Here is a 21,880-nt window from a genome sequence, read left to right as displayed (position 1 = left end):
TAAATAAATAAATAAATAGATAAATAGACAAATAAATGGATTATACATTAAACTATAATTTAACAATTTTCTGTTTCACAAAACGGAACTAGAAGGAACATAGCTCGTTCTGAATATAGAACCACGTTGCTTTTATAAAACCAAATCACATACAAGAACTTATGTAAACTAGAACCTGCAGACATTGTTGCAATCGTTCTTAAAAGTGATCACGGGGGGAGGGGGGGGGGGGTTCATTTCATGAATCGAATGGCACGAATAGCCTTCTCCATAAACTGAACAAAGTTTCTAAGAATTACATGAATTTTCACTTGTTTGTTCCATGCATTCTGGGGGGGCATGTCTGGAATGAAAGCTTCCTTATGCTGGTAATGAAACTTCATCTAGAAAATAGAAAACAGTATACCATTCAGTAATACAATTTTAATGTAGTCTAGAAATGCAGTAAAAAGAAAACATAATACTGTCATCCTTTTACTTTGAACATTCTCCAACATTACTATGAGAACCAGAGATCTGATGGAAACCACGTGGTCCAATTCTGATTCTTATCACGCAGTTAACTTTAATATAACATTATTTTCTCGGTTTGCTAACCCTATTAAAGAACCTCCTTGAGTACCTGTAACAGGTTCCGAGGGAAATAATTGTTGAATTATTGTCTTAATTAACTATCATTGGATTGGGAAGAATGCTCATTCCAAGAGTATAATCAAGGACAGCGTTCAAACAGTTGATTATAAATAACAGCGTAATATCTCCTACACCAATTGACTTTCTGCCCATCGTGGCTGTGATTAAATTTTTGGAAAAAAGTATAAATCTTACCAATTATCAAGTAATTCAAATCAAAATTTGAAATTATTGTTAGGGCATGAATCAAACCATAAACATGGTTAACTGAAAACGTGTTATCTGTAGATAGTTTTTTAAATGTTATTGCTTGCTGATAGCCAGTGGAATTGAAATTGAGAATTAAATTGGGTAAGCAAACTTCTCCGATTAATGGATGTATACTTTTCAGAGACATAAATAAAATGAGGGAAGTCCTGAAAGGGAATGGTGTTTACAGGGAGCACAGCTTGGATCCAGAAATATTTGGTTTTTTATACATTTAGACAAATGCAAATTTTGGGCACAGCAGATCTACAGTTTTACAGACATAACTTCTGTTGAATGCTAACTGCTGAATTCACCCCAGTTTGTTCTGTTTTCCATTTTAATATAAAGTAATTTGACAAAGGTTATTTGACAAAATCAAAACCTTGAAAGCTTTACAAGGCTGAGGAATGCTTTGTATTAACATATTTTCAGCCTCCAAAGTAATTCTTGAGTCACAATCTTAATTTGAGTATATATTTCTAAAAAGGTTATTTCAAACAGGATGACTGACAGTTTATTTTATTCTTGTTCGCTGGTTCTGCTTTTGGAGTTACAGTTCATGTGAATGTTAGCTGAGGAAACACTTTGTACAATGAATTCTAAATAGCCCTCACCTGGAGTAAATATGCCAAATTGTTCATGCTGACAAGCAGTGTGTCTACTTGGCGTTTTTCATCTTTCATATCTTGCTTCACAAAATGTATGTAGCTTTCATACTCCTGAAGGCTCTTGAAAATCGTTGCCAGACATGTTTTCTACATAATAAAGTCAAAATGTTGAACTTAGTTATTGAGCATTAATACAGATGCATGTATCTTCAACATCAAAAGCATCATCAACACAATGATCCTGGGGATGATTAGGTTAATGTATAAGGAGCATTTACATAGAAATTAGGTGCAGGAGTAGGCCATTCGGCCCTTCGAGCCTGCACCGCCATTCAATATGATCATGGCTGATCATCCAACTCAGTATCCCGTACCTGCCTTCTCTCCATACCCTCTAATCCCCTTATCCACAAGGGCCACATCTAACTCCCTCTTAAATATAGCCAATATACTCTGGGTCCATACTCTGGGTCCATGGTATGGATACTCTGGGTCCATACCCGCTGGAGTCTGGAAAGATTGTGGGGGATCTCATTAAAACCTACTGAATAATGAAAGACCTGGATAGAGTGAATGTGGTGAGGATGTTTACAGTAGTGGGAGAGTCTAGGACCAGAGGGCACAGCCTCAGAATAAAATAATGGAGATTAGGAGGAATTTATTTAGCCAGAGGATGGTGAATCTGTGGAATTCATTGCCACAGTGAAGGCCAAGTCATTGGGTATTGTTATAGTGGAGATTGGTAGGTTTTTGATTGGTAAGGATGTCAAAAGTTATGGTGAGAAGGCGGGACATTGAGATTGAGATTGAGAGGGAAAAATTGATCAGCCATGATCGAATGGTGGAGCAGTCTTGTTTGGCCGAATGGCCTAATTCTGCTCCTATGTCATGAATTTATTAGCTAATTTTCTCTCCGTTGATGTTGCGTCACACACTGAGTACTTTGAGCATTTTCCCTTTTTATTTTCTTCACTAATCCAAATAATGAAAGTTAATTCTGCTTCTTTTGTTGATCATATCGCTGCTGATATATCCGTATATAATTGTAGGCAAAGGCATATCACTTTGGTAATGTGGTTTTGTTGTTGTGAGATGCGATGGAAAATATATAGGGAGAAAAATAGTAAAGTTGGTTGTGCCAAATCATAAAAATAAGGGGTTCTAGAAACCAAATGACAATATCTCACCTTATGGAAGCCCCGCATGTAACATCGGTCTCCCGCCACAAGTTGTGGGAGCTGCATGTTGTGTATGTTCAGCGAATTTATACTTCCATTACACACGTAGAAAAAGTCACACATCTGGAAAAGAACACACACAAGACATTGACGATTATAATACAGCCACTACAATAAGCACAATTAAAGTCCAAGAGAAAAGAATTGTCTCATTCCTGAAGCTAATTAACGAAATGGCAATCTCTTTCTCCGCCAGAGGTTATTAGATTAGATTAGATTAGATTCAACTTTATTGTCATTGCACAAATATGAGTACAGGTACAACGAAATACAATTTAGCATCTAATCAGAGTGCAAGGTAGTAAAAATACTGGTTAAAACAATATGTATAATGTGGATGAATTAAACTAGTACATAGGCAATAAAAGAATATAAAAGATAGCTAGCGTCGGGCCTGTGAGTTCAGCAGGGTAATGGTATTTTGGAAAAAGCTGTTCTTTATCAATATTATACGACTGTCCGCCACTCTAATCGGCCGCATAATTGTCCGTCTCCGATTGCAATATCTATATCTTTGGCTTTCTACACTTGGCCAACCATAAAGTCCAGGGACAACATGTAATCTTGCAACATTACATATTAAAACTCTCAGGAATTCATTAATTACAGATAATCCATCTTTTTGAACCACCTGGTTGTGATGAATGACCATCATGGTGAAACGGTATAAGCGTTTGTTTCTCTGTCCTCAGACGGAGCCTGACCTGCTGGGCACTTCCATTATATTCTTTTTAAATTTCAGATGTTGAACATCTGCATGTTTTAGTTTGCATTTCCAATACATTGTTTACGGGAACATTCAAACGTCGCTTATCCATTCCCTCCTCAAATGGTGCCCGACCCATTGAGTTACTCCCAACATTTTGTATTTGAAGCAACTCACCTGGCGGTCACGCAGTTCCACGGCAAGATTCCAGACGTGAAAGGCGAGGGGCTCAAGACTAAAATCTCCCAAATCTTGGTTCGTTTCCGACAGGTCCTCAAAATCCCCCGAAGATTCGGGAAGAGGGTTGGCGGATACCTGGGGCATCAGTGCGGCTGTCAGGTACATCAGCGCAAGAACAGTCAGGTCTGGAAGAGAAAGAGAATGAAGGGGTTGTTAGGAGCAGATTTCCACTGAGTCAAGAACCAGAAGCGGAAGGCAGAGATCAGAGGGACAGAGATCAGAGTGTGTACTAACAGTGCGGGGAAGGCATGGTCAGTCAAGATCGCAGGGTCCGGCAACGACTTGTCTGGTGTTGGAACGCTGAGAGTTTGTTGCCATCACGGCCTCTGGACATTTATTTATTGGCGAGCATACTTCATTGGATTCCCCAACGAAATCCCCAAGACAGAGTTTTGTAATCCAGGCAAAGTGTTCAAGTTCCTCATTAGCACGAGGAATCCCCAACATCGGAGGGGGGGGGGGGGGGGGGGGGGGGGGGGGGGAGGAGATACTTACTTGATTTAAAAAATAAAGATTGCAAAATAACGAAGACACCAGTAACTACAGATTGAGACAAACCGCAAAGCTGACCTAGATAGCCCGCTGAGTTCCTCTAGCACTCTGTTTTGCCTGAAGTGCCAACAAATATAAGATAGCTTCTTAATGTTAATTCAATAGTTGATCTTGCAACATTTTGAACAGGAATATATTGCAGTAAACTAGCAATTATACATATTTTCGCTATACATTAAACTATAATGGGTTACAAGAAATTCTACAGGTGAATGGTAGAGAGCGTATTGGGAAGTTGCGTGGCGGTCCGCTTCGCCAACTAGAACACCCAGGGACGAAGGAAGTACAGAGAATGATATACATTATCAGGTCTATCACATGTACTGATTTCCTCCTCGTCGAAGGGATCTAAAAGAAGCGCTGCCTCAAATAGATAGCCAGCATCATCAAAGACCACACCATCTTGGCCATGCTCTCATTTCAATCCTACTTTCGGGAAAAAGTAAAGCAGTCTGAAAGCAGTGCCCACTAGGCTCAAGAATAGTTTCTTCCCAACAACCATAAGACGTTTGAACATTACTCAGCACCGACCTCAACTATAAACTTCCATGGTTGCACTAAATACTTCGGGGTTTTGTTGCATTAGTATCATGGTTATGCACTTCTTGTTATTTTGTTTATTATACATCTATACGTATTGCGTTTACTGGCCTGTACTGCTGCTGCAAGGAAGATTTTTTCCTGTTCCCTTGTACGACAATTAAACACATCTGACTCCCTTCAAAATGCGTAAGTTATGAAATTGCAGCGAGAAGCCGCCATGGGCTCATGGGCGAAAGAAACAAGGAGATTATAAATTAATTTCTCAACTCTTCTTTCTATTTTCTCATTTCTCCTTTCTTTCTATCACAGAAGAAAGATCTTTTATCGGGGCTGATAACATCCCTAATTTATATCAGAATTTCAGAGAGATGGATCTCGTGCACCTGTGCAATAAGGGCTGTGCAGCGTACACCAACTCTACCGAACCTGAAACAGCGAATTAGCCTATTTCCAGCAACAGTATTCAATTGCATAGTCTTGAAATAACTTTTCAGGGCAAGGTGCTACAATCAAACAATCCAATGGACGCAGAATGATAAAATACATAGGATCCACGTTAATACTACTAAGTGATCATCTCTGCAAGCACGTCGAGTCTGTAATTTAAACGTCGGTGGGGGAAACTGGTCTACAAATCTGTTTTAAAGGACTGATTTTAATAAGGTATTTTCAGATCCCATAGAAAGATAAATTAATTCAAAGTGCACGTGGAACTAAAATGTTTTGATCTTTTTAACGATTCTCAATTAAAATGTCACATTTAAAAAAAATAAAAGCTTGATTTTGAAAAGTGCTCCACGGTTTATTTTATATCTACCCAATTGACCAATGAAGCCTTCATAAAAAGACAAACGAATAATACTACACTGCTCCATGAAGCATTGACCATTCAAATTCGAAGGAGAGCTTGAAACCTGATGCACTGATTTTTGACTGAATGTTTCCAATGATTGTCGTGGTTGAAGGTAGATTGTTAACATTGCACAATTGTTATAGCGAAGTACAGCCAAACGAAGGGTTATGTAAGAAACATTAAAAATTGCAGGTACTAATAAACCGAATGCATTGTTCTGAAATACAGAAGATATGTTTTGGTTGAACATAGACCTTTCCCCCTAAGGTGGAATTTTGTCGAAATTGTAATGAAATAATAATTGACATTGATAATTAATCAATATCTTATTTTAGCCCCAGGAAATTGGCTGATGGCACAAAATTGGCACAACCCAGAAAATATTTGTAATCCATATATATCACAACATCCCGTTTGCTATATTTAGATAAATGCTAATTGTGTAAGCACAAAAATTATTTGCATTAACAGCTGTGGGATCTTTGGTAATGCAATGAAACGGAATAAATAGAACACCGGAATTTCATGACGCTTTTGTAGTATCACTACGTAATCAGACCAACGAAAGTGAATTAAGGAACTATGGAACATTTAGCAAAGGCAGAGATAAAATATTACATTAAAAAAACACCAGTGTTTGCAGTGATTAAAGCACAATTCCTTTAGAGAATCAACCATTCGTTTGCACTAGCACATTAACATCAGTAAGAAGCGTTTTTGCTCATATAAAATGGTAGTTTTGGGAGCTGCAGTTTGTTCATGTTGAACAAACGCCATGAATTGCCGGGGGGGGGGGGGGGGGGGGGGGGGTGGGGGGGTCCAAGAATGAGCTGGATTGTGCGACATTTGTCAATCAATCTTTTTTTTTAAATGCCAGATCATATCTGATTATTTAATTGGAGGAATGAACAGATTCCTTTGCTTTTCTTTAACTTTACGTATAGCCTTTTTGTTGGCTGCAATAAGCAACCTGTCGACCGGCAGTTACTGCCATCACTGCCTTTCGAGTTGCAGGCTGGGCAGCTCCCCGATCGCAACCGACACTGGATAGGTTGTAGGCTCAAAGCCAACCTTTGTTTAACATCCCAGTGCACTATTAAAGGTGTTTGTTCTTTGGAAGATACGTTAAACCAGTGGTTCTTAACCTGGGGGTCGTTTGGGGGGTTTTCCGGGGGTCATGAAGGGGTTGTAAATAACATCAATTTGTAGAGCCCATTTTTAGGAACCTAACAAAGGTACATGCCACACACAGTATTTTGTTTGCGTATGCGCGTACGTATACACAGGGCTATGAGAGGGGGGTGCAGGGGGGCAAATCGTACCCGGGCCGGAGTCCAAAAGGGGGCCCAGGAGCCGAAGGAGGGGGGCCGTGATTTTCCTGAAACCTCAGAAAACGTTTGCATATATTTTGTGAAGACTAGCATTCACATTTTGTGTGAGGCTCCAGAGTTTTATATATCGTAATTCGTAGAAATTGTGATCCATAATAAAGCGGGGAATTTTAACTGGCCGGTGTGTGGTGGGGTAACCTGATTAAAAGAGGGGGAAGCGGAAGACCCATCACTACTGATGGATCTTCCCTATAGGAGGGGGGAGGAGGGGGGCACTAGGACCCAGCAGAGTCATCACTACTGATGGGCCTTCCCTGTAAGAGGGAGGGAAGGGGGGGGGGGGGCACTAGGACCCAGCAGAGTCATCACTACTGATGGGCCTTCCCTGTAAGGGAGCACGAGTACGAGCACGAGTACGAGCACGAGTACGAGCACGAGCACGAGCACGAGGACCCAGCAGAGTCGGACCACGTGCTGTCTGCATGGTGGAGGTTGTGGGCCTGGTGCTGCGCGGGGAACTCTGGCGAGGTGACGGCTCTGGCCCGCTGGTGGCCGGTGGAGAGGCGAGGGTCGACGGAGTCGCTGGTGGTGGCCTGTGGGAGCTGGAGTAGAGATACGGGCAGCAGCATCGGTGGCTTTCTGAAGACAGTGAAGGTTGGCGACAGGTGGCCCCGCCCAGGGAGGCGGTGAGAATCGGTAGCCGCGGCTGTTTCAGTGTCTGGGCCCTGGGTGTAGAGACATAGAAACATAGAAAATAGAAAAAAGATGCAGGAGGAGGCCATACGCCCCTTCGAGCCAGCACTGCCATTCATTGTGATCATGGCTGATCGTCCCCTATCAATAACCCGTGCCTGCCTTCTCCCCATATCCATTGACTCCACTATCCCCTAGAGCTCTATCTAACTCTCTCTTAAATCCATCCAGTCACTTGGCCTCCACTGCTCTGTGGCAGGGAATTCCATAAATTCACAACTCTCTGGGTGAAAATGTTTTTGCTCACCTCAGTCTTAAATGACCTCCCCTTTATTCTAAGTGTGGCCCCTGGTTCTGGACTCGCCCAACATTGGGAACATTTTTTCTGCATCTAGCTTGTCCAGTCATAGAAACATAGAAACATAGAAAATAAGGCCCTTCCAGTCCTTTTATAATTTTATATGTTTCTATAAGATCCCCCTCATCCTTAGGCGCCTTGAGTATTAGAAAGGCGCTATATAAATCCCATCCATTATTATTATTATTAACCTTCTAAACTCCAGTGAATACAAGCCTAGTCTTTTCAATCTTTCCTCATATGACGTCCCGCCATCCCAGGGATCAATCTCGTGAACCTACGCTGCACTGCCTCAATCACAAGGATGTCCTTCCTCAAATTAGGAGACCAAAACTATACACAATAGTCCAGATGTGGTCTCACCAGAGCCCTATACAACTGCAGAAGAACCTCTCTACTCCTATACTGAAATCCTCTTGTTATGAAGGCCAACATTCCATTAGCTTTCTTCACTGCCTGCTGTACCTGCAAGCCAACTTTCAGTGACCGGTGTACAAGGACGCCCAGGTCTCGCTGCACCTCCCCCTTACCTAACCTAACCCCAATGAGATAATAATCTGCCCCCTTGTTTTTGCTGCCAAAGTGGATAACCTCACATTTATCTATATTATACTGCATCTGCCACGCATCTGCCCACTCACTCAACCTGTCCAGGTCACCCTGCAACCTCCTAACATCCTCTTCACAGTTCACACTGCCACCCAGCTTTGTGTCATCCACAAAGTTGCTAGTGTTGCTCCTAATTCCCTCTTCCAAATCATTAATATATGGTAAACAGTTGCGGCTGCAACACCGAGCCTTGCGGCACTCCACTCGCCTCTGCCTGCCATTCTGAAAAGGACCCGTTCACTCCTGCTGTTTGCTTCCGGTCTGCCAACCAACTTTCTATCCATGTCAACACCCTACCCCCAATACCATGTGCTCTAATTTTAGTCACCAGACTCCTGTGCGGGACCTTATCAAAGGCTTTCTGAAAGTCTAGATACACTACATCCACTGGCACCTCTTCATCCATTTTACTTGTCCCATCTTCAAAAACTTTCAGAGGATTAGTCAAGCATGATTTCCCTTTCATAAATCCATGTTGACTTGGACTAATCATTTTACTGCTATCTAAGTGGCCCATTATTACCTCTTTAATAATTGACTCCAGCATCTTTCCCACCACCGAAGTCAGGCTAACTGGTCTGTAATTCCCCGTTTTCTCTCTCGCTCCTTTCTTGAAAGGTGGGATAACATTAGCTATCCTCCAATCCACAGGGACTGATCTTGAATCTATTGAACATTGGAAAATGATCACCAATGCGTCCACTATTTCTAGAGCCACCTCCCTGAGGACCCTGGGATGCAGACCATCAGGCCCAGGGGATTTATCATCCTTCAGTCCCATTAGCCTACCCAATACTATTTCTCGCCTAATGAAAATTTCTTTCAGTCCCTCTACCCCCTTAGATCCTCTGACCTCCAGTACATCTGGGAGATTGTTTGTGTCTTCCTTAGTGAAGACAGATCCGAAGTACCTGTTCAACTCTTCTGCCATTTCCTTGTTGCCCATAATAATTTCACCCGTGTCTGCCTTCAAGGGACCCACATTTGACTTTGCTACTCTTTTTCCCTTAACATATCTAAAGAAGCTTTTACTGTCCTTCTTTATATTCCTGGCCAGCTTCCTTCATGCTTCATCTTTTCAGCCCGTATTGCCCGTTTTGTTTCCTTCTGTTGTCCTATGAAAGTTTCCCAATCCTCTGGCTTCCGGCTACTCTTTGCTGTGCTATACATCTTTTCTTTTAGTTTTATTCTATCCCTAACTTCTCTTGTCAGCCACGGTTGCCACCTACTCCCCTTAGAATCTTTCTTCCTTTTTGGAATGAAATGATCCTGCGTCTTCCGGATTATGCCCAGAAATTCCTGCCATTGCTGTCCCACCGTCATTCCTGCTAGGATCCCTTTCCAGTCTACCTTGGCCATCTCCCCTCTCATGCCTTCATGGTCCCCTTTGTTCAACTGCATCACTGACACTTCCGATTTAACGTTCTCCTTCTCAAATTGCAGATTAAAACTGTGGGTGGGTGTGGGTGTGTCAGTGGGTGTGGGTGTGTGGGTGTGGGTGGGGGTGTGTGGGTGGGGATGTGTGTGGGTGGGTGAGTGGGTGGGGGTGTGTGAGTGGGTGTGAGTGAGTGGGTGTGAGTGTGTGTGAGTCGGTGAGTGGGTGCGGGTGTGCGTGGGTGGGTGTGGGTGAGTGGGTGTGAGTGTGTGTGTGTGTGTGTGTGTGTGTGTGTGTGTGTGTGTGTGTGTGTGTGTGTGTGTGTGGGTGTGGGTGAGTGTGTCTGAGTGTGTGTGTTAGTGGGAGGGTGAATTTTTAAAATGCCATTAAAACCATTAGATCTGTTGAACTCGTTAACAAAGTATAGACTTGGTGACCTGTTTCCAAATGTTTGGGTTAGCTTAAGAATACTATTAACAATTCCAGCTTCTGCAGAGAGGTCATTTAGCAAACTCAAGCTGATTAAGAATGATTTAAGGTCTACAATGTCTCAGGAACGTCTTGGGGATTTGGCCAGGCTAAGTATTCAAAGTCAAAGTCAAATTTATTCGTCACAAACACCCGAAGGTGCAATGAAATGAATTTGCCAGCAGCGATACACTTAAAAAGAACACACAATACACAATAAAATTTAACATAAACACCCACCAAAGCATTCTTCACTGTGGTGGAAGGCAACAAGGTTCAGCCTGTCCTCCTCCTTTGTGCACCCGTGGTCAGGGCCATAATCCCTACGTAGTCGCCGCAACTGACGGCCCGAAAGCCCTCTCATCGGGATAATCCAAACTCCGACATCGGGATGGACAAACACACTCCGCGGCTTGGAGGTTCCGACTCTGCACTTTCCTACCGGAGAGCGCAGGCCGGCGGTTGGAGCTCTTCTCCGGCGATCCCGCAGCTAGGAGCTCCGCAGATCGCAGCTTCAGGATGTTATAGGCCGCAGGCCGGTGGCTGGAGCTCTTCTCTGGCGATCCCAGGCTCCGGATAGTAAGTCCACGCCACGCCCGCGGTTATAAGCTATGCAGACCACAGCCCCACGGTCAACGTATTGAATCAATAGTATTGAATCAAACATTGCCAGAACAATAAATTTTCATGCTGTGATTCGAAATTTTTCACAAAAAAAGGCCAGGAAAGCTCTTGATCTAAAGTAATACAAAGCCTTAAAGGGCTTTCTCACTGTGCGACCTGAAGCAAGATTTAACATCGTGGGAACCTTCTGCGATAGCAGTACGGCATTCGTGGACCACCGAGGACCTCCGTGGCGCTAACGGCAGGTAGTCGTGTGACTTGGTAAGGTCGGGAGAAAATTCAAACATTTTTGAATTTCTCCAAGAGTGCCTTGAGCACATTTTGGTGAGCGTTGCAACATTGTATGAACGCAGTGGCCCGTGCGATATCCGTAATAACTCTTGCGGGTACCGTGGGAACTCCTGCGAACGGTGAGTAACTGAGCAGTTTGATTGTCAGTGCTTGTTTTACCTCATTGTTAAATAAATATATTTTTTACTATCAGATTGATGTCTGCAATTCTTCATTAACACATCACTACAAGATGAATGTCTCTAATGTTATAATCCCTCTCATGCTGAAACACAAAATAGTTGAAGGGAGGTGAAATAATCACATTTTCATTCTTTTTCATTTTTGAGTGTTCAGGTACCTCACTTGCTGAGCTATTTTACTCCAGCAGTTTGTGTCTCTTTTTGTCTAAAGCAGTTTCTAAGACTGGAGGAACTCCCCGGGCCAGGCAGCATCTACGGAGGGAAATGGACATGCGACCCTTTCTTCAGGCTGCCTTATCTCTCTCCCCCCCTCCCCCCAACTCCCACCCCCACACACAAATGCTGGAGAAACTCAGCGGGTGCAGCAGCATCTATGGAACGAAGGAAATAGGCAACGTTTCGGCCCGAAACGTTGCCTATTTCCTTCGTTCCATAGATGCTGCTGCACCCGCCGAGTTTCTCCAGCATTATTGTGTACCTTCGATTTTCCAGCATCTGCAGTTCCTTCTTAAACACAAATGCACCGAGTTCCTCCAGCACTTCGTGTTTTGCTCAGTATTCCAGCATCCGCTGTCTCCCGCGTCTCCAATAAAACAAAACTATTGTCAAAAGGGTGAAGAATAGGGGCAGAGATAGATACATTCCTGATTAGTGCGGCTGTCAGGAGATTATGGGGAGAAGGCAAGAGAATGTGGTTGAGAGGGAGTGCCCATCTGTTACAATTAATTGGACAGTTCGGTCTGTGAAACGCAACACGCCAGCCCCGACATCCAGCCCGGTGGTCAGTCCTTTGAAGATAGACACCAGTTGCTTGGAGCAACTCAGCGGGACAGGCAGCATCTCTGGAGAGAAGGAACGGGTGGCGTTTCGGGTCGAGAGCCTTCTTCAGACTGAAAGTTTCACCTCTCAGTAGATAATAAAATAAGACAATCATCACGGTCAATGTGAGACACAGTCTTTATTCCTATTTGACAAAATAAAAAGACGACTTCTTGCACATATTGAGAGAAGGTGCATCACACCAAACAACATTTGTCTAAAAAAAAACAGATTATTCTTCAGCTCATTAAAGAGCTCGGGTGAAAAAACCCACTATAGTGTGTGAAAAAAAGTAACATCATTTGTGCCACGTGATTAACAACACTACAGTCCACGATGTTCATTCAAGATTAACGGGAAAGATCGGGAGACGGACAAGTCACTCGCACAAATAACAGAAATGCCGAGTACCGTGGGAACTCTTTATCGTGGGAACACTTTATCGTGCGGAACTCGTGCTGGACCACGACCACTTCACTCGGGTGACATCTTGCTTCAGGTCGCACCGTGAGAACTGGCCATTACCTTCTTTTAATCTACCTTCTTTTACTTTTTACTGATAATTATGCCTTCTGATGATCTGATCTGCATTGAAATATAAAAGGATGTTTCAATGTGAATTATTTCTCCTTGTCCGTATTGTAGCATAAACAAAGATGTTCAAAACAAATGTGCTTTCTGATCCTTTTATTTTATTTATATTTATTTATATTCACCATGAAGGGAATATAGGAGCATAAGGCCTCAAATGCAGAAAATCAACAGAGCGCTCCATTCCACCCCTCTCTATCTTCCATACCCCCTTTTGCTTTACAGGCTACAGCTCATGGCATAAAACCGTAGCATAGTGGATAAGGATGACTAATGGAGAAGGGAAGGGTGCCCGAAAGAAACTTTGTACCCACTGATAAAATTCCTCTGAGGCCCTGCGTATGCACACATGAACTGTGTGTGTTGTGAACCATGTCTTCCAAGACACGCACGTATAGTCAAGCATTTCTCAAGTTCGGCTTCACAAGCATTGTTCAAAAATCCGTGGTCAAGCCGCAACGATGTTATCTGTGCCAAGGTTTTGAGCCACGAGAAAATGAAGCCCAGCAAACTGAAGATCCATTTGGAGTCTTGTCACAGCAACCTGGTGGGGAAGGGCATGGACTGTTTCAAACGAAAAGAAGCCGCACTCAAGGGTTCCCGCATTGATTTGACGGGTAACTGAGCTCATCAAAATGAAGCAGCGTTGGAGGCTTCATACCGGATTGCTTATCGAATCGCACAGACTAAGAAACCTCACAGCATCAGTGAAGAGCTTATCAAGCTATGCCTTCTCGAAGCAGCGAAGTTGGTGCTGGGGAAACAGCAGTCAAACAAGTTCAGGCAGATTTCCCTTTCGAATGGCACAGTCCAAAGTCGAATCTCAGGTATGAGAAATGATTCTTGGTTCTTGGTTTCTTGGTCCTCCAAAATATTCCAAATGGAATTTAAACTGGAGGTGGTGAAGGGAGGACTTAAGCCAGAAAGGGTTATTGGGAAGAAAGAGCTACTTTAAATTTAGTTGCATCTGGTTGGGTAACTATAGTAGGGTGGAGATTATTCCATGCTTTAATTGTGCGGGGGAAGAACGAATTGCTGTACACATCTGTCTTTGTAGCTGGGATCACAAATTGGATCGAATGCCCTCGTCTGCTCCTAATTGGTTTGGGTTTGGTGTAGGTCTTGTAATCTATGTCGAGCTGAGCATTTAACATTTTGTAAAAACAGGTCAAACGGTGAGCTTCACGTCTGTCTTGGAGAGGGTTCCACCCCAGAAGTTTGGTGACACTCGCTTTTCTCTCATAGGTGTTAGTAACAAATCGAGCTGCCTGTCTTTGGACACGTTCGATGGAAGAAATGTTTTTATTTGTGTATGGGTCCCATGCTGCAACTGCGTAGTCCAAATGAGGTCTAACGAGGGTGAAGTACAGCTTCTCCTTGACAGAAGTTGAACAATGATGAAAGTTGCGCCTCAGAAAGTTTAGGACACCTGTTGCTTTCACCGTTGCATGATGAGTCTGACCATTCCAACGCAGATCATTCTGCAATTTGATGCCAAGATACTTGGTTTGTTTGGATTCTTCAAGGGTGGCACCAAGTATATTGTAAGATGTATCGCCTGGATTCCTCTTTCTGGTGACACGCATGGTTTCACATTTGGAAGGGTTGAACTGCATGCCCCATTGTTGTGACCACTCCACCATAGTATCGAGAACCTTTTGGAGAGCAGCTGACTTAATTGGACGGTACAGCAAACAATCATCAGCGAATAGTCTGGTCGTACTTGCGACTTTTTCATGGATGTCATTCATGTAAAGCAAAAATAGATGTGGGCCAAGTACTGTGCCCTGAGGTGTACCACTCAACACTGGATGCCAATTGGAGCTCTTTCTGTTCACACACACACGCTGAAGACGTTTTGTCAGGAAACTGGAAATCCATCGTTTCGTGTTGGAATGAATACCATAGAAGTCAAGCTTCCGAAGCAGTCTCTGATGTGGGATGACATCAAATGCTTTAGAAAAGTCCAGCACAACTAAATCCGTGATGACGTTACTATCAAGGTGCTTGGCCAGGTCATTTGTCGTCAGGATAAGCTGAGACTCACATGATCTATGCCTCCTAAATGCATGTTGGTTGTCAGCAAGAATGTTATGTTTGCTCACGTGTCGCTTCAGATTACTATCAATTAAATGCTCCAGCAATTTGCAGCAAGTACTTGTTAATGAAACAGGATGATAATTCGCTGGGTTGGTGGTTGAACCCTTCTAAAAGAGAGGAGTGATGTTAGCCTTCCTCCGATCCAGCGGAACATCACCTGAGTCAAGCGATTGTTGGAAAATGAACTGCAAAACTGGAGCCAGTTCTTCGGCTGCGATCTTGAGGGCTTGATTCTGTATCTGATCTGGTCCAATTGCTTTTGTGGTATTGATGTTGAGCAATAACTTCTTGACACCTTCAACCTCAATGTTAGAGTAGGACTGGAAATGATATTCTGCTGTAAGTAGTGAGCGCTGTGAAGAGCAGTCCAGTGTATTCACTGCAACTGGATGAGTCAACAGATGTTGCCTCATGTTCCCAACTGCTAGTCTACGTTCGTTACTAAGGAGAAGCCATGAAGGAGGAGTACCTGTTCTCTGAGCCATTGGCTACTACCACTCGGGGAGAAGATTTCATTTCATTTCATTTCAAGCACTTTATTCGTCCCCGAGGGGCAATTTAAAAGGGCGCATTACAGTAGCTTTAAAAAAAAAAAAAAGGGACACAATCAACAACATAAGCAGCACGCATACTGCACAATCAACCAACACACGCATTTCACAGACACACTGCACAATCACACAACACACACCGCACATCAACATTCAACACATAGTAATAGTTTTTAAAGTGCTTCCTTAGTGCTTCAATTAAAAAGTGCATATAGAAGGTTATTATTTCATTTCATATGTGCATGAGTCAATAATCAGCATTAAGAAGCTGGACAGCCCTGGGGATGAAGGTTGCCTTCCTCCTCTGTGTCCGGCAACCCAGACAGCGGAGTCTGCGTCCTGAGGGGAGCCACTCAAACTCAGGAAACAGGATGTGAGAGGGGTCCTGAAGAATCCTGCGTGTTAACTTTACAGACTGTTGGTCGCATAGGGCAGTGAGAGTTCGGACGGGCTGCTCAAAGATGTGTTCAGAATGCTGCAAGCCTTCCTCATCAAACATGAGCTTGGCTGGGAACGCCTTGCCGGGGTGTGTACAGATGGGGCACCTTCCATGGTCGGTTGTAGATCCAGCTTCAAAGCCTTAGTGAAGGATGTCTCCATGTCACCTTCACCCACTGCATGATACATCACCATGCTTTAGCGATGAAGACTCTCCCTCCTGGTCTTCGAGAAGTGTTTTCAGATGTGGTGAAAATTGTGAACCACATCCGAGGGAGCTCAACAAACTCAAAAATCTTCAAAATAATGTATGAAGGAATGGGCGCCGATTTCACTGATCTGATATTCCACACAGAGGTGCGCTGGCTTTCGCGTGCTAAAGTTCTCAATCGTGTGATTCAACTTCGAGAGGAAGAGCGCTGTTCTTGGAGAGGGTGTACTGAGAAGGAGCATCAGTTTAATGGAAAGATGCCGGATGAACTCTTCGCCGAGGTGAATTCCTTGAACCTGTCACTTCAAGGATACCTCCCAATGCTACACACGCTCATGGCAAAGGGCAGCATTCAAGAGGAACCTTTACCAGAGAAGAGTCCAGGAGGGCGACACGACTATCTTCCCTGACATGACAACTCTCCTGGATGCTACTCCAGATGCTGAATGCCACTTCCACGAGGAGATCTCAACCCACCTACTGGCAATTAGTGAAGCCATCGAACGTTACTTCCCTGGACTGGACGATCGCTCTCGTGATGAGTGGTTCATCCGACCCTTTTCCGTTGAAGACGGTGCCATCAGCGATACTGATGCGACTGCGATGGTTGAATTTTATCGGATTCGTGGAGATGCGCAGCTCAAGAGTGACTTAATGGAACAAGAGCTCGCCACATTTTGGCTGAAAGTGACGGACTGTCCTGCTCTTTTGAAGAGGGCCCTGACCCTATTGGTCCAGTCCCCCTCAACCTATCGCTGTGAGGCACGCAATAAGCTTGTGATCGACACTGACATGAGGTGCTGCCTGTCGAGCATTCATCCTCGTTTTGATTGCCTGATGCTGCGAAGCAATTTCAGCCATCCAATTGACTGAACATTGGCAGACATGTTTTAATAAATCGGGCTGTTTTTTTCAATTTTGTTTCGGGGGTCACGGTACTGACCAAGAATGTCTGATGGGGTCGTGGGGCCAAAAATGTTAAGAACCACTGGTGTAAGTAGTGTGTGAACAGCAGAACAAGAAAGAAAGCTATTGAGTTGACCAAATTCCAGATTAATTCCTTGGTAGAATAGTTAACAATTTATATACAGTTTATACAGTGCTGCATTCGCATTTTTAATATCCAAAATGACCTTTGACAAATCCCATGATTCCTTGCGTTTAATAAGATGCCAAACTCGCTTATTCTGAAGAAGTGCCCCGACCCGAAGCGGCAGCCATCACTTTTCACCAGAGATTCTGCCTGACCCGCTGAGTTACTCCAGCACTTTGTGTTTATCTCTTTTATAATTTCCCTCATTGATTGTAGCCTTGTATTTACATCATTTTTTGAGAACAACGTTATCCATTTAATTGTATTAGCTTCCCCTGCTCCAATGGTCCTGTTATTCAGGTGGAATAAAGTTAGTCTGAAGAATCGGACCGAATAAGGGTCCCGACCCTAAACATCGCCTCTCCATTTTCCTCCTGTACGGAATTTCGGAAGTGGCGGCGCTGCCCAAGCAGCTGCGGCTCACCTGCAGTCCGTCTGTTTTTTCTTTTTTTTTGTTTTCTTTTGTCCTGTTGTTTAGTTTATTTTGTTTATTTTAGTTGTGTATGTGTGGGAGAAACTCCTTTTAGTTTCTTCCTTCGGGGGTATGCGACCTTTTCTTGTCGTATCCCCCGTCTCCGTCTCCGTCTGTGCTGAGCCTCCAACTGGGACCGACCTCGAGGCTCCGAGATAAATCGGAGCCAGGACTTTCCAACGCGGGGCTGGCCGACTTCAGGGCTGTGGTGGCGTTGCGGCGGCGGCGACCCAACTTTGGAGACCTCGGAGGCTCGGCTGCGGGCCCAGTGGATGACAACGTCGGGAGCTCGCAGGTCCCAGGTTGGTGACCGGTTTTCTTGAGCTCCCGCAATGACAGCTTTGTCCGCTGGACTGGAGGGTGGCAGCTTCGGCAGCTTCGACCGCCCCGGGCCGCGGAGTTTAAACCAGCCCGTTTGCGGAGCTCGGAAACGGCCGCTGGACTTACCATCACCCGGCAGGGTCCCTACATCGAAAGCTGGATCGCCTCAACGCAGAGGGAGACGAGCAGGGAAGAAACAAGGACTTTAAGACTTTTGCCTTCCATCACAGTGAGGAGGTGCCTGGTAGACTCACTGTGGTGGATGTAAAACTGTTAAGTGTGTGTTTTGTTAGTTTATTCTATGTTATGACTGCAAGGTAAACAATTTCATTCAGACTGAAATGTCTGAATGACAATAAAGGATACTTTACTTTACTTTTACCTTGTGTTTTGCTCAAGATTCCAGTATCTGCATTTTTTAGTTAGTCTGGATGGGTACTATTTAGTATTAAATAGATTGTTACATATTATTTCTTGATGGCGTTTACTGGAATCAATGCATGCATTGTAAGGACATAGGAACATTGATATGATAATCCATCTCTCAAGTTAAGTCCACCATTCACAGAGATCACAACTGATCTGTGGTCCAATTCCATATACTTGCCTTTCTTCTCCGTATCTCTTAAAAACCTGCTTAACAAATATCTATTGATTTTTAGATTTTAAATTAACAATTCACCAAATATTGATTGCCATTGATAGAAAAATTTGAAATGTATTTCCCTCTTTGCATTTGTTCTGACTTCTGAACGGAGAGGTGGATTGGTGTGAAGGCCCAGCATTGCTAGACCCCAGATTGCACTGAGACTGAGGTTGGCATTGACCAGTTAGTGAGAAGTCATGTTACTGCGAGACAGATAGAAACTGATAGCTGAGTCTCACGTTGTGAGTTGACACAAGAGGTACCCCGAGTTAAAACTCGTGGTAATAACGTACGATTAACGTACGGAACTCGTGGACGCAACTTAGAGACTCGTGGCGCTAACGGCAGGTACTCGTGAAACTTGTCAACTCTTGCAAAAAATCAAACATGTTTAAAATTTTCCATGAGTCAATTTTACTCTTGTGGTTAAGAATTGAAACATTTTAACTCGTTGTAAGAACGTAGTGGCCTGTGCGTTTACCTTAGTGTATCGTGAGTCTACCGTGGGAACTCTTTAACTCAGCGGGCAGGCAGCAGCAGATTGTCGCTCCCTTCAGTTTCCCAGCGATAATCACCTGCCATAATGCGAGAGAGATCATGCACTGTTGTAGGTCTCCTTTGCACGTCGGTGTTTCTGTCTTTCTCCACTCATTGTTGGCCCTATCTGTCACCACCCCCACCTACATCCTTCTGCTTCCCGGCCATGTGTGTGACCCCTTTCCTCCCCTCTCCAGCTCCCCGCCCATTGCACCGGCGCGGGGGCTTTGCACTGTCTTCACGTCGGCGATGCCAGCAGGTCAGTGTCAGTCACAGTTAGTACACCTCTCCTACACTTGTCTCCCGCACTAAGATCATCCCGCAGAGAATGATCCCAGCCTAACCCAAGAGCCATGTCACCCCAGACAGATTAATGACACCCCCCCCACCCCTGAGCTCCGTCTCACAACAATCTGATGTGCACATCCGTCCACATTCAAAGATTTAATCTCCCGTCACCCCGCAGTGTGTAGACATGGCAGTAAATTCAATTAAAAATATCAAACCTGTGTGTTTCAAACAAATCTTAAGTATAACTGCTCTGGCACTGGATGGTGCGCATTTTCCCTTTGTAGGTCACATCAATAGATGCGGCCGCGCTGAATTTTATCTTTAAAACAAAGCCACAGGATGGAGAGGTCTTCTTTAACACTGTTGCTTATTAAAACATAACACTGTTGCTTATTAAAACAAACCTTCAATCAGGATTGGCTCAAGAGTAACTCGGGAGACGAACTTGGAACATCGCAGAAATGACAAGTAAACGGCAAACTTGTCATACCCGTGGGAACACGGTTAAACTCTTGATCATACACTTGCAATCTCGTACACAACCACGAGTCTTTCACTCGGGGTACCTCTTGTGTCAACTCGCAAAGTGAGACTCAGCTATTATTTGGAATGTGTCAGGACAGTCAAATTCCAGGGTGTCCTCAATGCATAGCTATTTAACACGTGGGTCTTGTTCGTTATTGGAATTAATCAGACAAATTGCTCCACCATCTAAGAACGGCCACTTATTTGTTGGAGTTGAAGTCTTTTGTCAGGTCAAAAAGGCCTTGTACAGTGGTTGATACAGTCCTTGGATTTCTCATGCAGTGATGATTTTGACCATCAGACTTCTAAGTTGGCAGAATCCATCACAACAATGAGCTCAGTTGTCCATTGAACGAATGATACGTTATTGTCACGTACCTCGGGTACCTAGGTCCAGTGAAATGCTTTGTTTTGCATACAACCTAGGCAATACACAAGTGTTGCCACGTGTTGACACCGACAAAGTTACAAACGTACCAAACAGTCCTATCTACTACTGCCTGCCACTGCACCGCAGATGCTGCCTGTCCCACTGAGTTACTCCAACACTTTGTGTTCAACACAATGTTCCATCTTCTGCAGTTACTTGTGTCGACATAACAAGGAGTTATGATCACTTGGAAAATGCGGTTGAGGGGGAGTTTTGCAATGTATGTCACAAACAGCAGAGTGACTTGACTGTAATTAACACACTTGTGTGACGATGGCCAAGATTACATTGTCTCTGAAATTCCGAGCTGTACTTTTCACTCTCCAGATAAGGTGGGTGGTGAGGTCATGAATTTGTGCCATTTGTACTTCTTATTTTAAGACTGCAATAATGAAGTTGTAGCAGATAATGTGCTTGGAATATAGTGAAGGAAATACTCCAGGGGGCATTGACCTCCTTGCTCATATATTTTTTCTTACCTCCTGGCTAGATGAATCCTTGGATGTTTAGGTTGTGGATGGTCTTGACATTTTAAAAAGTTCATGCACATCATAATTTTAGGTTGTTTATGGGTCTCCTACATTCTTTCCACTTAACTTTTATTCTCTATGTTGTAACTTTTTGTTGTTGTTCGATTTGTGATGGCAACTCCAATCCAAGACATCTTGTGTTCCCAGTAAATTTGCTGCTGGATCTCCTGGTCATTTTGAGCCTTGGTGTTTTCATACCTGTCTGAAGAAGGGTTCCGACCCAAACCCTTGTCTGTCTGGGGGGGGGGGGGGTGATTGTTACAACAATTTCTGTCCTCTTAATGGCACAGTTCTTATCCTTGATGTCACTTGAAAATGCTATGATTTTTATACAGTTCTTGGCTGAAGTATTATCTATTCTATTCTATTCTTTCTATTCTATTCTATCTATATTTTCTATATCTTTCTATATCTATATCTATCTATCTATCTATCTATCTATCTATCTATCTATCTATCTATCTATCTATCTATCTATCTATCTATCTATCTATCTATCTATTCTATCTATTCTATCTATTCTATCTATGTATCTTCTACACATAACTAAAACTCTGATCTTGTTAACTTCCGGTTTGCGCGGTCATTCTATTTGCGCAAAAACGGTACGCGATAATGCTACGATTTTTCGCCAGCTTACTCACCGTTCACCTTGGCTGCGATTGCATGAAGTTTCATTACGATCAGTGGTCTAATGTAAAAGTTAGTGAGGTTTAAAAATCGTGCATGCGCAGATTGATCTACTCTCCTGCCAGTCAGAGCCGCGCTGCCC

The 21,880-nt window shown here is 43.6% G+C and overlaps 1 protein-coding gene across 1 annotated transcript; it reads right to left on the bottom strand.

Annotated features, from left to right (window-relative positions):
* Positions 1-233: 233 nt before the first annotated feature.
* Positions 234-16,247, bottom strand: LOC116985014 (interleukin-6-like). Its single transcript, XM_033039379.1, has 5 exons — positions 16,112-16,247; positions 3,612-3,799; positions 2,678-2,791; positions 1,497-1,637; positions 234-383 (listed from the first exon to the last, which is right to left on the bottom strand). The coding sequence occupies exons 1-5, from the start codon at positions 16,245-16,247 to the stop codon at positions 234-236; spliced, it is 729 nt and encodes a 242-aa protein (XP_032895270.1).
* Positions 16,248-21,880: the final 5,633 nt, after the last annotated feature.

Source organism: Amblyraja radiata, chromosome 2 (assembly GCF_010909765.2).
Source record: "Amblyraja radiata isolate CabotCenter1 chromosome 2, sAmbRad1.1.pri, whole genome shotgun sequence".
NCBI lineage: Eukaryota > Metazoa > Chordata > Chondrichthyes > Rajiformes > Rajidae > Amblyraja > Amblyraja radiata.
Note: the sequence above shows the minus strand (reverse complement) of the source record. Positions and strands in the feature narration are given on the sequence as shown.